The sequence below is a fragment of the Macaca mulatta genome, chromosome 17 (assembly GCF_049350105.2).
Source record: "Macaca mulatta isolate MMU2019108-1 chromosome 17, T2T-MMU8v2.0, whole genome shotgun sequence".
NCBI lineage: Eukaryota > Metazoa > Chordata > Mammalia > Primates > Cercopithecidae > Macaca > Macaca mulatta.
The window spans coordinates 3963758-3977489 of NC_133422.1; the positions used below are offsets into that span (position 1 = coordinate 3963758).

At 36.0% G+C, this 13732-nt stretch overlaps 1 protein-coding gene across 2 annotated transcripts in view; it reads left to right on the forward strand.

Moving 5' to 3' along the window:
- Positions 1-13732, forward strand: part of SGCG (sarcoglycan gamma) — a 95776-nt gene that overhangs the window by 47308 nt on the left and 34736 nt on the right. For both annotated transcript variants that reach the window (XM_015120736.3, XM_015120737.3), the window contains exon 3: positions 5752-5853. In XM_015120736.3, the coding sequence (XP_014976222.3) occupies positions 5752-5853 (102 nt within the window). The remainder of the gene's footprint in view (positions 1-5751; positions 5854-13732) is intronic.

A 13732-nucleotide genomic window follows, 5' to 3' on the forward strand; every position in this document is an offset into this window, starting at 1 on the left:
TCAATTTTCTCTTTTATTATAATTTTTATGAGTGATTTAACCATATTACAGCAATTGGGAAATAAAGAAGGCAACAGCACACCTGGTCTCCTAAGCTATAGGCTCTTGCTGCAAGGAGGGACGTCCATCAGCCCGAACTGGAACTAGGGCTCACTTTCCTGTCTCAGGGAATATTATTATAACAAAACTAATGGGCTCCAGATGCAGATCTATTCACTTTCCTCCCGTTTCTACCAATAATAGGAAACTGTTAATGTCTTCTGGTAACATAGTTTTTTCTCACAAATGCTAACAAAGATAGTATCTTGAAATTATAAACCAACTAATCTTATGTACTTGATTAGGTTTTATTTAGAAAAACCTATTTTGAGACACTGTAAAAACAGTGAAAAGAATATTAGCTTAGGATTCAGACTGGGTAAGAGTCTTGGTTTTAATTAGGATTATGTTCAATCTGTGATTCTTTGATAGCACACACACACCCACAGAACAAGGACCATTAGTGATTACTTATGTTAATTAAATGCTCAGTTTAAGCCTGGCACAAAATTATGAAATCCTTTGACGAAAGTTATTCTTTATTTTATTCTATTTTTAGTATAACATGAAAAAGTACCTGCTATCCTGTTAAACTTCTCATTATAAAAATAATGTGAAAAGTTGCACTCAGACAAAAACCACCACCCCACTGGTACAATATGGAAATATGGATCCCAGCATGGATGATTTAGTAGGTGTTAACAGAGTAAGCTGAGAGTTAAAAAAAAAAAAAAAAAAAAAAACCTAAACAAAGACATATTTTGTGGATAGTCACCATCATCTTATAGCAATAAGATGTAGGCTATACATAATGGCCAAATGTGGAAGTCAGACCAATTTCAGATGTTCAGTAACTTACAAGACTATGTGCACAAAATGTGAAATAACAATTTCAAAGAAGACAGTACTCAAAAAATGAGATAGTAAAAGAGGATAATTATCTACCTTTTCTTAGCAATGAAGCATATTAGAATCTTGAACATGTTATTCCAGAGTAATCTCTCCATGACAGAATTATCATGGACATTCTACTAAATATCTAAAACTCTTTCAAGATGCACCCTTCCAGCTTGACCCAGTGCAAATCTCACGTCTTCTGAGAGGCATTCCCCAAATTCTCCAGTACTCTGTTCAAGTCCCATTCAGAACCCCTGAATTTGTCTATACTAGGGGTGTATCTGTTTGTGTCAGAGAAATTCAGGGGCCAGTAGAACACTATACTCTTGAATCCTCAGCCATATCACAGTGCCATACATATAATTTGGTACCCAATAAATATTTTATGATTCAAAAAATGTGTAAATATGAAATATAACTTTCAAAAGTGTTTGTGTATATGAAGTTAGCAATGACCAAGAAGGAATGACACAAATTTATTACTAGATTTATAACAAAAAATTACTGAAGGGTTTACAGACAGGTTGACGGATCTAACATTACTATGAAAATTTACTAGGACAATGAATCTTTTCAGTTTTTCTTTTTATCTTCACAGTGCATTGTTTTTCTACCTGCTGTCTTATTTTTAGAATAATTTAGAAAAAGAAAATGAAGGCTCTTTTTCCTGATTTTGGCATGAATCCCCCTTGTTTCAAATGAAGATGGCATCATGAGGCAGCTGAAAGAGGAGAGCTTAGGTAATGCACAATGTGTTGGCTGCCTGTCCACGTCCGTCATGCACTGATGTGGTAGGCAAGCAATCTTTTTGTTAAAATCATGTTTGTGACCATAATCATTTGAATGAATTCTTTTACAGAAATTAAAATCCCAGAAAGAAAAAAAATTCATTATACACCTATTAAGAATGGAAAAAAAAAAACAACCTGGCAGTACCAAACGCTGACAAGAATGTGGAACAACTATAACTCTCCTCTATTGTTTATGGGAATGCAAAAAAATGGGACTGCACTTTTGATTTGGCTCTCAGCTTAGGGGTGCTGTTAATGTACAGGGATGCTACTGATTTTTGTACATTGGTTTTGTATCGCAAAACTTAGCTGAAATTGCCTATCATCTCAAGGAGCTTTTGGGCAGAGACTACGGGGTTTTCTCAATGTAGAATCATGTCATCTGCATACAGGATTAGTTTGACTTTCTCTCCTCCTATTTGGATACCTTTTCTTTCTTTCTCTTGCCTGCTCTGACCAGGACCTCCAATACTATGTTGAATAGGAGTGGTAAGAGAGGGCCTCCTTCCTTGTCTTGTGCCAGTTTTCAAGGGGAATGCTTCCAGCTTTTAACCATTCAGTATCATATTGGCTGTGGGTTTGTCATAGACGTCTCCTTATTTTAAAGTATGTTCCTTCAATACCTAGTTTATTGAGAGTTTCAACACAAAAGGGTGTTGAATTTTATGGAAAGCTTTTTCTACATCTATTGAGATAATCATGTGCTTTTTGTCTTTAGTTCTGTTTGCGTAATGAATCGTATTTATTGATGTGCATATGTTAAAGCAACCTTGAATTGTAGGGATAAAGCCTACTTGATCATGGTGGGTTAGCTTTTTGATGTTCTGCTGGAGTCGGTTTGCTAGTATTTTGTTGAAGATTTTTGCATCTGTGTTCATCAAGGATATAGAACTGAAGTTTTCTTTTTTGTTGTGTCTCTGCCGGGTTTGGGTATCAGGATGATGCTGCCTCTTAGGATGAGCTGGGAATGAGTCCCTCCTTCTATTTTGTTTTATTTTATTTTATTTTATTTTTTTGAGTAGCTTCAGTATTTTCCTGCATGTTTTTCAAGTAAAGAAAGTAACAGCCAGAGAAAGAAATGACAATGAACAGTCAGCTTTGGTAAGCTGACTATGGAAATTAGCGACCACAGAGGCTAGGATTAACATTAGGGTTTTTTTGGTGATATAACAAGTACAGTCCAGAAAACTGCCGCCATATGTTTACTTGAACCCAAAAATTCAGCAGCAAATTTTCAGAACAGAATTTGTAATCTTGAAATTCTGCTTTGTTTAACTCTAGGCCATAAAATCTTTAATGAAAATGTTTGCTTTAAAAATTGGCTGATTATGCATACATGATCGATTTTTATAATTTTCTAATGTTGGTTTAAGTTTATAAACTATATTATAAATGCTTGGCTGGATCCCATGAGAAAATCCCAAACAGTAGTTGTCAGCCTCTTTAGACTCTGAGCCCTTTCTTCAAACAAAACCTCCCAGTGCATCACATGGATAAAAGAGCTCAGAAGGCCAGGCATGGTGGCTCACACCTGTAACCCAGCACTTTGGGAGGCTGAGGTGGGCAGATCATCTGAGGTCAGGAGTTCGAGACCAGCCTGGCCAACATGACAACATCCCATCTTTACTCAAAATACAAAAATGAGGCGGGCATGGTGGTACACACCTGTAATCCCAGCTACTCTGGAGGCTGAGGCGGGAGAATCACTTGAGCCCTGGAGGTGGAGGTTGCAGTGAGCCAAGATTGCACTACTGCACTCCAGCCTGGGAGACAGAGTGAGATTCCATAAAGAAAAAAAAAAAAAACAGCTCAGAAGTGCTCATCTACCTAGTGTGGGAGGTAGCTGCACCCAGCAGTGTGTGGGGCTTCCACATGCACACTGCTAATGCCACCACTCCCAAATGTCAGTTCGAATTGTAGTTTATGGATTGAACCACATGGCATAACCACACATTTAATTTGGTTCTTGTTAACGGAGCTTTCAACTGATAATGTCTTTGAAAGTAGAAGTCTATTGCCTGGCAGGTAAGATTCAGGTCAGGGTAACATATCTCTATCCTAGAAATTCACCTGTCACAACGTAAAATGTCCCTTATTGCTTTGTTTCATCCTTTGGACTGTCCTGCTTTCCTTTTTTAAATAATGCTTTCTATTTGGGGAAGAGCAGAAAGATCAAAGCTCAGCTGGTTGAATTCAGATGCTTTTAAGACAGTCAGAAGGGGACGACAGGTAGGAAATCAGATATATGGGTATGAAGCTCAGAACAGACTATTTACAGGTAAAAACGGATTCTTCCATGTGGATGGCTACTATCAAACAGAAAATACCAAGTGTTAGGGAGGATGTGGAGAAATTGGAATTCTTGTGCACTGTTAGAATATAAAATTGAATAGCTACCATGGGAAACAGTATGGCAGTTCTCAAAAAATTAACAATAGAATTCCCATATGATCGATCAATTCTGCTTTTGGCTATATACTGAAAGAATTGAAAACAGGGAATCAAAGAGATATTTGCACACCCATGTTCATAGCATTATTTACAATGGCTAAAATATGGAAGCAACCCAAGAATCCATCAGTGGATGAGTGGATGAGCAAAATATGGCTTGTACACACAGTAGAATATTATTCAACCTTAAAAAAACAGAAATGTCATAATATGCTATAACATGAATGATCCTAGAGGACATTATGCTAAGTGAAATAAGCCAGCCACAAAAAGATAATACGATATGATTCCACTTACATGAGGTACTTAAAATAATCAAATTCATAGAGACAGAAATGCTATAAGATTTGACCTTATCGCTGTATACATATATTTCAAATTGTACCCCAAAATGTGTACAAGTACAATGCCTCAATTACATATTAAAACTTTAAAACAAGAGGGTAGAATGGTAGTTGCCAGGGGGTTGGGTGGAGGGGAGAAGGGGGAGTTAATTGTTTAATGGGTACAGTATTTAATTGTGCAAGATGAAAGCAGTTCTAGAGATGGTTGGTGGTGATGGTCACACAACATCATGAATATACTTAATAGCATGGATCTGTACTCTTATAAGTGGTTAAGATGGTAAAATGTATATGACATTTTACTACAATTTTTAAAATTTGGAAAAAAACGGATAAGCCTCCACACTGAAATAGTAAATGGAAGTCAATTCATAGCATGAACGCAGTAAAGGGCCTAAGACCGAACTTGAGGGAGCCAGTAGTCAAGGGCTGGGTAGGGAGGACAAGCCTGTTAGGAGATGGAGAATGTGGTTCTGGAGGTGGGAGGAGCCCAGACAAACACAGCATCATGGAAACCAAAGGACGATAGTGTTTCAAGGAGGAAAGGGTCCAGTGCCAAATGCCCCTGAGAATGCAAAGGGCATGAAGTTGGAAATGCCCACAAGTTTTAACAGCACAGCGGTCATTGGTGACCTCCAGAATCGTGTCTGCCACCCAGTCTGGTAACGCTTCATGACTGTAAACTGCTTGAGAGCAGGCACCTTGAACAGACCTCTACATCCTCCTGTTTTGCTTTTCACTTAAGAAGTGCTCAGTGAATATTTACTACATAGTGAACTCAGATGATGGTATTTATGGTATTTTCGGGCAGGTGATGGAACTATATTATATTCTGATTGTGTTGATGATTACACAAATCTATATATGTGTTAAAACTCATAGACCTGTATACCTCAAAACAATTAATTTTATTGTAACTTAATTTAAATTTTTTTTAAATAGTAATAGATTCTTTTTCTTACATGGTGATGGGCTCTTGAGTGTTTATTATACAATGACTCTTGAAATTTTATATGTGTTTTCTAAACAGCTCTTTGTATTTATACAAAATTTAATAATATTGAATATTGAATTAAAAGATGTGAAGTTTTAAATACAGTATTTAGGAGAAATACAGAAAAGGTGGTAGGCAATATATGGAAATACATGTGTGATTTAAGTCAATAGCAAGAGGAATGAAAAAGCAAGCAATAAAAAAATATGCATTGTCTCTTTTTTTCTTTTAACAGGCAGGAATGGGCCACTTACGTGTAACAAAAGATGGACTGCGCTTGGAAGGGGAATCAGAATTTTTATTCCCATTGTATGCCAAAGAAATACACTCCAGAGTGGTAAGAAAATGTTGAAAGACAAATAATTTGTGCTTTATGAAAAATAAATCATGTTTAAGCACAAAAATTCAATATAGTTTAGAGAAGATTTTTAAAGCGCATACACGTGCACATATTCATGATATGCGCTTTATAAAAATCTTGACTATTGGGTTGTAGAATTTATCTCTGATACTGCCTTCTAAAAATATTTCATTTTAATGTGCTTCAGATCTGAATTCAGTGGCCTCAGTAGTTTAGACCACAATAAACTAAAGGTTTTAGAAATGAAAAATTTTACCAAGAACAATTTAAACTTCCTTATGTTAGATCAACTAACTTAAATATATTTATCTTAGGGTATTCAAAATTATCTAAGAAGCTTAGGAAGAAATTTGTTTCGGCCAGGTGCGATGGCTCACGCCTATAATCCCAACACTTTGGGAGGCCGAGGTGGGCGGATCACCTGAGATCGCGCCAGCTTGACCAACGTGGAGAAACCCTGTCTCTACTAAAAATATGAAATTAGCCAGGCGTGGTGGCGCATGCCTTTAATTCCAGCTACTCGGGAGGCTGAGGTAGGAGAATCGCTTGAACCCGAGAAGCGGAGGTTGTGGTGAGCCCAGCTAGCACCATTGCATTCCAGCCCGGGGAAGCAAGAGCGAAACTCTGTCACACACACACACACAAAAAATCGTTTCATTGTATTATGTTCTGCATTTATTATACTAATTATAGATTATAATCCTGTAAGATTCTAAACAAGTAGATTCAGCATTGTCATTAAATAATTATGTGACTTTAAAAGTAAATCAAGATTTTCTTCATTTACCTCCATGGAGCTTATAAGAAGGACAGCCAAGAATAAAGTGCAAATACGTTCAAACAGTGTTTGCAATATGTTCTATTTCTACTTAAGTAATGCTATGACCATTATAGTAGGCATGAACATTTTGCCAGATTATTGATAAATGGCATTACCTCCCCGACCCACAAAAAGTGAAAACTTCACCCAGCTATAACTTTCTGGTTATTTGAAGAGCAGAGTCTTCATTTTCCTTTCATATTTCTGAATATGAAAGGGTATTTCAGTATCTCCTAACTGCGGAGGCTGTACCAGCTACTATAGGAGAATTAGAAAGGAAACAAAAGACTTACTAAGAAACATGAGGTCTTGTTAGAGAGATAAAACACACTCCTGAACCAGACATTCACCAGGCTCTATTACCAATTGCAAAATGGCATGGCATATGACTAACACATAAATATCACAAAGACAGATCCCAGTGAGTGAAAAGTACGTAAGTAGTTTTAGGTGCTGTTATGTTATTTCTGGGGCTATCTTATTGGCAGTGGGAGCCAGATGATGACCTGCAGTATAATAGGCAGGTAAGAGCCTGATTCTGTGAGGCTTACCCTTACCTTATGTCATATACTTACCTTAATTGTGATGGCATTTCAGTGTGTGAAATAATCCTGTCCTACAGGATTTCCCTTTTGTAAAAAGGGAAGTCAGACATGAATGAAGCGTTCAAGTGTTAGAACTTGGCCTTCTTTTTTCCCCGGAGTTGCGTTGGCTGATCTTCTGCTATATTTTGGGAAGAATCAGACTGGTAGAACAGTCCAGTGACTGAAATCAGGTGACTAGATCATAGCAAATTTAATATTCTGGAATTAATAATAACTCTCAGTTATATTTTATCAGGCCATTTCATCTCCAGTATGCTTTTAAAAACAGAAAGCAAAATTATAGAGAATATCTCAGATAATCACATATTAAAGTCTTAGAATGTCGCATTAATGAGTATGTCAATCAATACATAGAATTCAGTAACAATTTGAATAATATTATGCGATAACAGAGCTGTACAGTGTTTTATAACTAATATGGCTTTCCAATAAGAGCCATCCCAGAACAAAACTATGCTTCCTAACTTCTGTATGGATTGATATATTAGTTATAAATTTCCTTTTCAAAGATGAGTCTAGGAAGCAATTTTCCATAAAATTAGAGAAAAGAAATTACTTTATGAATTTGCAAAATTTGACACATAACTCATTTATGTGTACTGATGGGCTGAGATAATTTCTTCATTATAAATATAATTCAACATGCTACTCTGGCCTCTAACATCTTATTACCCAGTAGTCCCTCAAAAGTAATACATGAGGGCCTGTATTGAGTTCTTACTTTGAATTCATGGCTTAAACCCATCCACCATGCCCATTAGTTCAAACACATAACAATTATTTCCTTTAAACAAAAGGGTTTTTAAAAAATACAGAGCCATGATCAAAAACTAAATGAAACAAATACGTGGTAATAAAGCTTACTTGAAATGATCATCTGTGAAGTTCCCAGCCCTGAAAAGAAGCTTTAGCTCACAGCCAGAGCCCACAGTGTGACGGGAACCAAATGGTCACCTCATTGGGACTCCAGCATTGCATAAGACAGTGCTGAAGACAGAAAACAACTACAACTATTTGAATAAAACAGCATATTAAAAAATAGCTACAACTGTTTGAATAAAACAGCATATTAAAAAATAGCTACAACTGTTTGAATAAAACAGCATATTAAAAAATAGCTACAACTGTTTGAATAAAACAGCATATTAAAAAATAGCTACAACTATTTGAATAAAACAGCATATTAAAAAATAGCTACAACTGTTTGAATAAAACAGCATATTAAAAAATAGCTACAACTGTTTGAATAAAACAGCATATTAAAAAATAGCTACAACTGTTTGAATAAAACAGCATATTAAAAAATAGCTACAACTGTTTGAATAAAACAGCATATTAAAAAATAGCTACAACTGTTTGAATAAAACAGCATATTAAAAAATAGCTACAACTGTTTGAATAAAACAGCATATTAAAAAATAGCTACAACTATTTGAATAAAGCAGCATATTAAAAAATAGCTACAACTGTTTGAATAAAGCAGCATATCTGAGGGGAGGAGACTACAAAGATGCCCGTCCAGAACTTGAATATCACTGAGGACAGAAGCCCTGAGTCACCATTGAAGGACTGGGAGGCCTGTGGACCAAGTGAAAATAACAGGACAGACTTTAGACAGGCTGGCAAGAGCCGAAAGGTAGACGCATCCACACAGTGGAACATAAAAATTGAAATTTCGTATGATGAAATCTTCATCTAAAAAAAAAAGCCCAAAAAACTTTACATAAAGGAAGATCAATATCCAACTAAATAAAAATAGTCAATCTGAAAATGACTAGAAAAACATACTTAAGATTCTCAAAGAGATAAAGCTATTTTTAAAGGAGTTTTCCTTAAAATAACAAGAAATTATAAAATCAGAAGAGAAATTACAGGGCAGAAATAACTAAAAAATGAAAAAAATACATGAAACAGTGGTTTTCAAATATTGGACAATGGACAGCTCAGGAGACAGTTATCCCTGCAAGAAGAAAAACAAAAGAGTGACTCCTCAGATTGCCTTAACTCACTGCATGAAGAGAGTTTCCAGGCTGCAATGAGGGAGGGGAGCCAATGCAGATGCAGGTGGTCTCCCTGAGTTGAAGGGACAGGGTTGGAAGGTCAAGGAGACCAAGGCAGCCGCAGTTTGCAAGGCAGAGTACTGCAGAGAGGGGCTTGCTGCACATGGATGGCACTCCGGAGACGGCAGACTTCACCCCATCCCACCCCCACCAAGTCCAAGTCCATGGATAAGTATTTACCAGTGCGTGTGTGTGAGGAAGCTACCTTGAGACTAGTGAAATACTCACTCAAAGGGAGCAGAAGGAACCATGTCTGGAGGTCACACAGAGTGGGGAACAGTTCATATTCTCACCAGTCAGAGTGGAAAACTTCATAAATTATAGGCATCAGGTAGAATACAGAAGGGTGTGGCTCAGAAGTGGTACAAGATCAACACTAGGAAAAAATCCTGCTCTAGTCCATTCTAACAAAGCTTACAGGAATCCTTGACAGCATCATGCTTTTTCCAAGTGATTTGTTCCATCCCAGAACAAAGTTCTAAAAAACTACATTTCATCTGTGTACAAAAGTCGAGGAAAGCATAATCATGTTAAGGAGAGACATAAAATATAGAAAGACAGAAAAAACACAAACAAATCTTTTAGAGATGAAAAGTATAACATCTGAAATTTTTAAAAAGCCAATGGTGGGACTAACAGATTACTAACAGACTGGACATCACAGAAGAAAAGATCAGTAAAGTTGAAGGTATAGCTCTAGATACTCTCCAAAATGGAGCCCAGAGAAAAATGACTAGAAAAAGAAACAACAGAGTATCAGTAACTACAGGGACAATACCAAGGGGCCTTATGTGTGTGTGACTGACATCTCCAAAGAAAAAGAAAGAAGAGAGGACAAATATTATTTTAAAAGAATAATTTGTAATTTTTTTTCCAAGCATGATAAAAACTTTTAAGTCCACAGATAAAATATGTTCAGTGAACCTCAAACAAAAGAAACAAGGAAGACTACAAGGTACATTGTAATTAAATTGCTTAAAAACAAGACAGAAAAATCTTAAAGAGAAAACCTTAGAAGTAGCTAGAAAAAAAGGATATATAACATACAAAGGAGTGAAAAAAATATGACATCAGCCTTCTAGTCAGTAACATTTCGTGCCAGAAGACACTGAAGTGCTGACTTTAAAGTACTAAAAGAAAAACAGGCCAACCTAGAATTCTATACCTAGCAAAAGTATCTTTAAAAGACAAAGTCAAAGGCCGGGTGCGGTGGCTCAAGCCTGTAATCCCAGCACTTTGGGAGGCCAAGACGGGTGGATCATGAGGTCAGGAGATCGAGACCATCCTGGCTAACACGGTGAAACCCCGTCTCTACTAAAAAATACAAAAAAAAACTAGCTGGGCGAGATGGCGGGCGCCTGTAGTCCCAGCTACTCGGGAGGCTGAGGCAGGAGAATGGCGTAAACCCCGGAGGCGGAGCTTGCAGTGAGCTGAGATCCGGCCACTGCACTCCAGCCCAGGCGACACAGCGAGACTCCATCTCAAAAAAAAAAAAAAAAAAAAAAAAAGACAAAGTCAAAATAAACACTGTTTTGGACTTAACTAAAGCTGAAAACAAGTTACTTCAGCAGATCTGCACCACAAGAAATATTAGAGGAAGCCTTTCTGGCAAAGAGAATATGATGCTAGAAGAAAAATCTAGATGTTCACCAGAAAAATTTTTAAATACCAGAAATCGTAAATATGTGGGTATACAAAAAATAATTTAAAAAAATGTTAGAAGACACTTTGCTCAAAGCCAAAAGAATAACAATGTATTTGGGATGTTGTAACAGGATAGAAATAAAGTGTATGAGAATAATGAAACAAATACCATAACAGGAAAAGATAGAAGTATTGCTATAATGTTCTCACATTACACATGAAGTGGCAAAAAATTATTGAGGATGGACCATAATAAGTTAAAGATGCTTAGTATATCTAAAGTAAACTCATAAAAAGTGTAGCTAATACATTAACTAAGGAGATAAAAATGAAATGATAAATACTCAGTTAATTCAAAAGGAGGTAAAGGAAACAAAGAGAAAATTAGTTGAATATGAAAACAAATAGCAATTTGGTATATTTGAACCAACTCATATAAATAATCACATTAAAATAATCACATTAAATATAAATGGTCAAAACATCCCAACTGAAAGACAGACTGTGAAATTGAACACAGAAGCAAGATCCAACTATATGCCGTCTACAAGAAACCTACCTTAATTATAAAAACACAAATATATTAAAAGTAAAAGGTTATACTATACTGTACTATACTATGCTATACTATACTAACACTAATGAAAAGAAAATTGGAGTGACTATATTAAAACAGACAGTAGATTTCAGAACAAAGAGATAAATATTTTAGAGGTACAGAGGGTCATTTAAGATGACATAGAAGTAAATTCTTCAATATATATGTTGCTAAACACATGAATCCACTATCAGAGCATCAATATACATGAAGCAAAAACTGATAGAATGTAAGAAAAAAAACAGAAATATTCACATTTAGACTCAGGGATTTCAGCACCCCTCTCTCAATAACTGATAGGAGAAATGGATATAGAAACAGTAAGCATATAGACTTGAGCAATGCTATCAACCAACTTGACATAATTAAATTTTCAGAGCATGCTGCTCAATAATAGCAGACAAAGAGTTCTTTTCAAGTGCACAGGGAAAACATTTATCAAGATAGACCACATTTTGAACCATAAAACATTTTCAATAAATCTAAAAACATTCAAGTGTTCCAACATGTTATCTCACCACAGTGGATTTAATAAGATAACCATAACACAAATATGTCTGAAAACTTTTTGAATAAGTGGAAATTATATAAAAATTTGCAAATAAACCATGGGTCAAAGAAGAAATCCAAAGGGAAATAGTATTTTGAACTGAATGACAGTTAAGAAAACAATAACATCAAATTTGGGGGGATATAGCTGAAGCAGTGCTTATAGGGAAATTTATGGCATTAAATGCGTATATTAAGAAAGAAGAAAATTGGCCGGGTGCAGTGGCTCATGCCTGTAATCCCAGCACTTTCGGAGGCCGAGGTGGGCAGATCACGAGGTCAGGAGATAGAGACAATCCTGGCTAACACGGTGAAACCCCATCTCTACTAAAAATACAAAAAATTAACCAGGCATGGTGGTGGGTGCCTGTAGTCCCAGCTACTCTGGAGGCTGAGGCAGGAGAACAGCATGAACCCAGGAGTCAGAGCTTGCAGTGAGCCAAGATCACACCACTGCACTCAAGTCTGGGCGACAGAGCGAGACTCCGTCTCAGAAAAAAAAAGAAAAAAAAAAAAAAGAAGAAAATCAGTGACCTCAGTTTCATCCTTAAGAAACTAGAAAAAGAATACATTAGACCAAAAATCAAAGACAGAAGATCCAAACAAATAAAATCATAAATGAAAAAGGAGACATCACAATGGATACCACAGAAATACAAAACGTCATTAGAGGCTACCATGAACAAGTATATGTCAATAAATTTGAAAGCCTAGGGAAAATGGATAAATATCTGGATACATACAACCTTCCTATATTGAAACAAGAAGAAACAGGAAATCTAAACAGACCAATATTGAGTAACAATATTGAATTAGTAATAAAAAGTCTCCCAACAAAGGAAAGTCCAGGACCAGAGGGCTTCACTGCTGAATTCTACCAAACCTTTAAAGAAGAATTAATACCAGTCCTTCTCAAACTTTTTCAAAAACTTGAAGCAGAGGAAATTCTTTGTAACTCGTTACATGAGGCCGGCATAGCCATGATACCAAAACCAAACAAGAACACAACAAAAAAAATAACTACAGACCAATATTTCTGATGAACATAAATGTAAAAATCCTCAACAAAATATTAGCAAACCAAATAAATACAACACATTTATCCCAAGAATGCCAGGATGATTCAACATATGCAAAACAATAAATACCATACATCACATCAATAGAATGAAGGACAAAAACCATTTGGTCATCTCGATAGATGCAGAAAAAGCATTTGATAAAATTCAGCATCCCTTCATGATAAACCAAAAGTCAGAGAAGAAAAGAAAGACGAGAGAAGAAATCAACAAAACAGAAAACATAAAACAATAGAGGAAATTAATGAAACCCAAAACGGATTCCTTTAGAAGATCAATAAAAATTGATAAACCTTGAACCAGACTGAATATTTTAAAAAGAGAGGGCACAAATGATCAATATCAGCTGTGCTAGAAGGGGCACCACTATGAATCCCACAGACATTCAAAGAATGGGAAGGAAATATTACGAATAACTTTATGCCAATAAACGTAATTTTCCCATGTACTCTTTGATAGAATTCTTAACATAGGTTGCTGCTTTAATGATTAAATTAGTT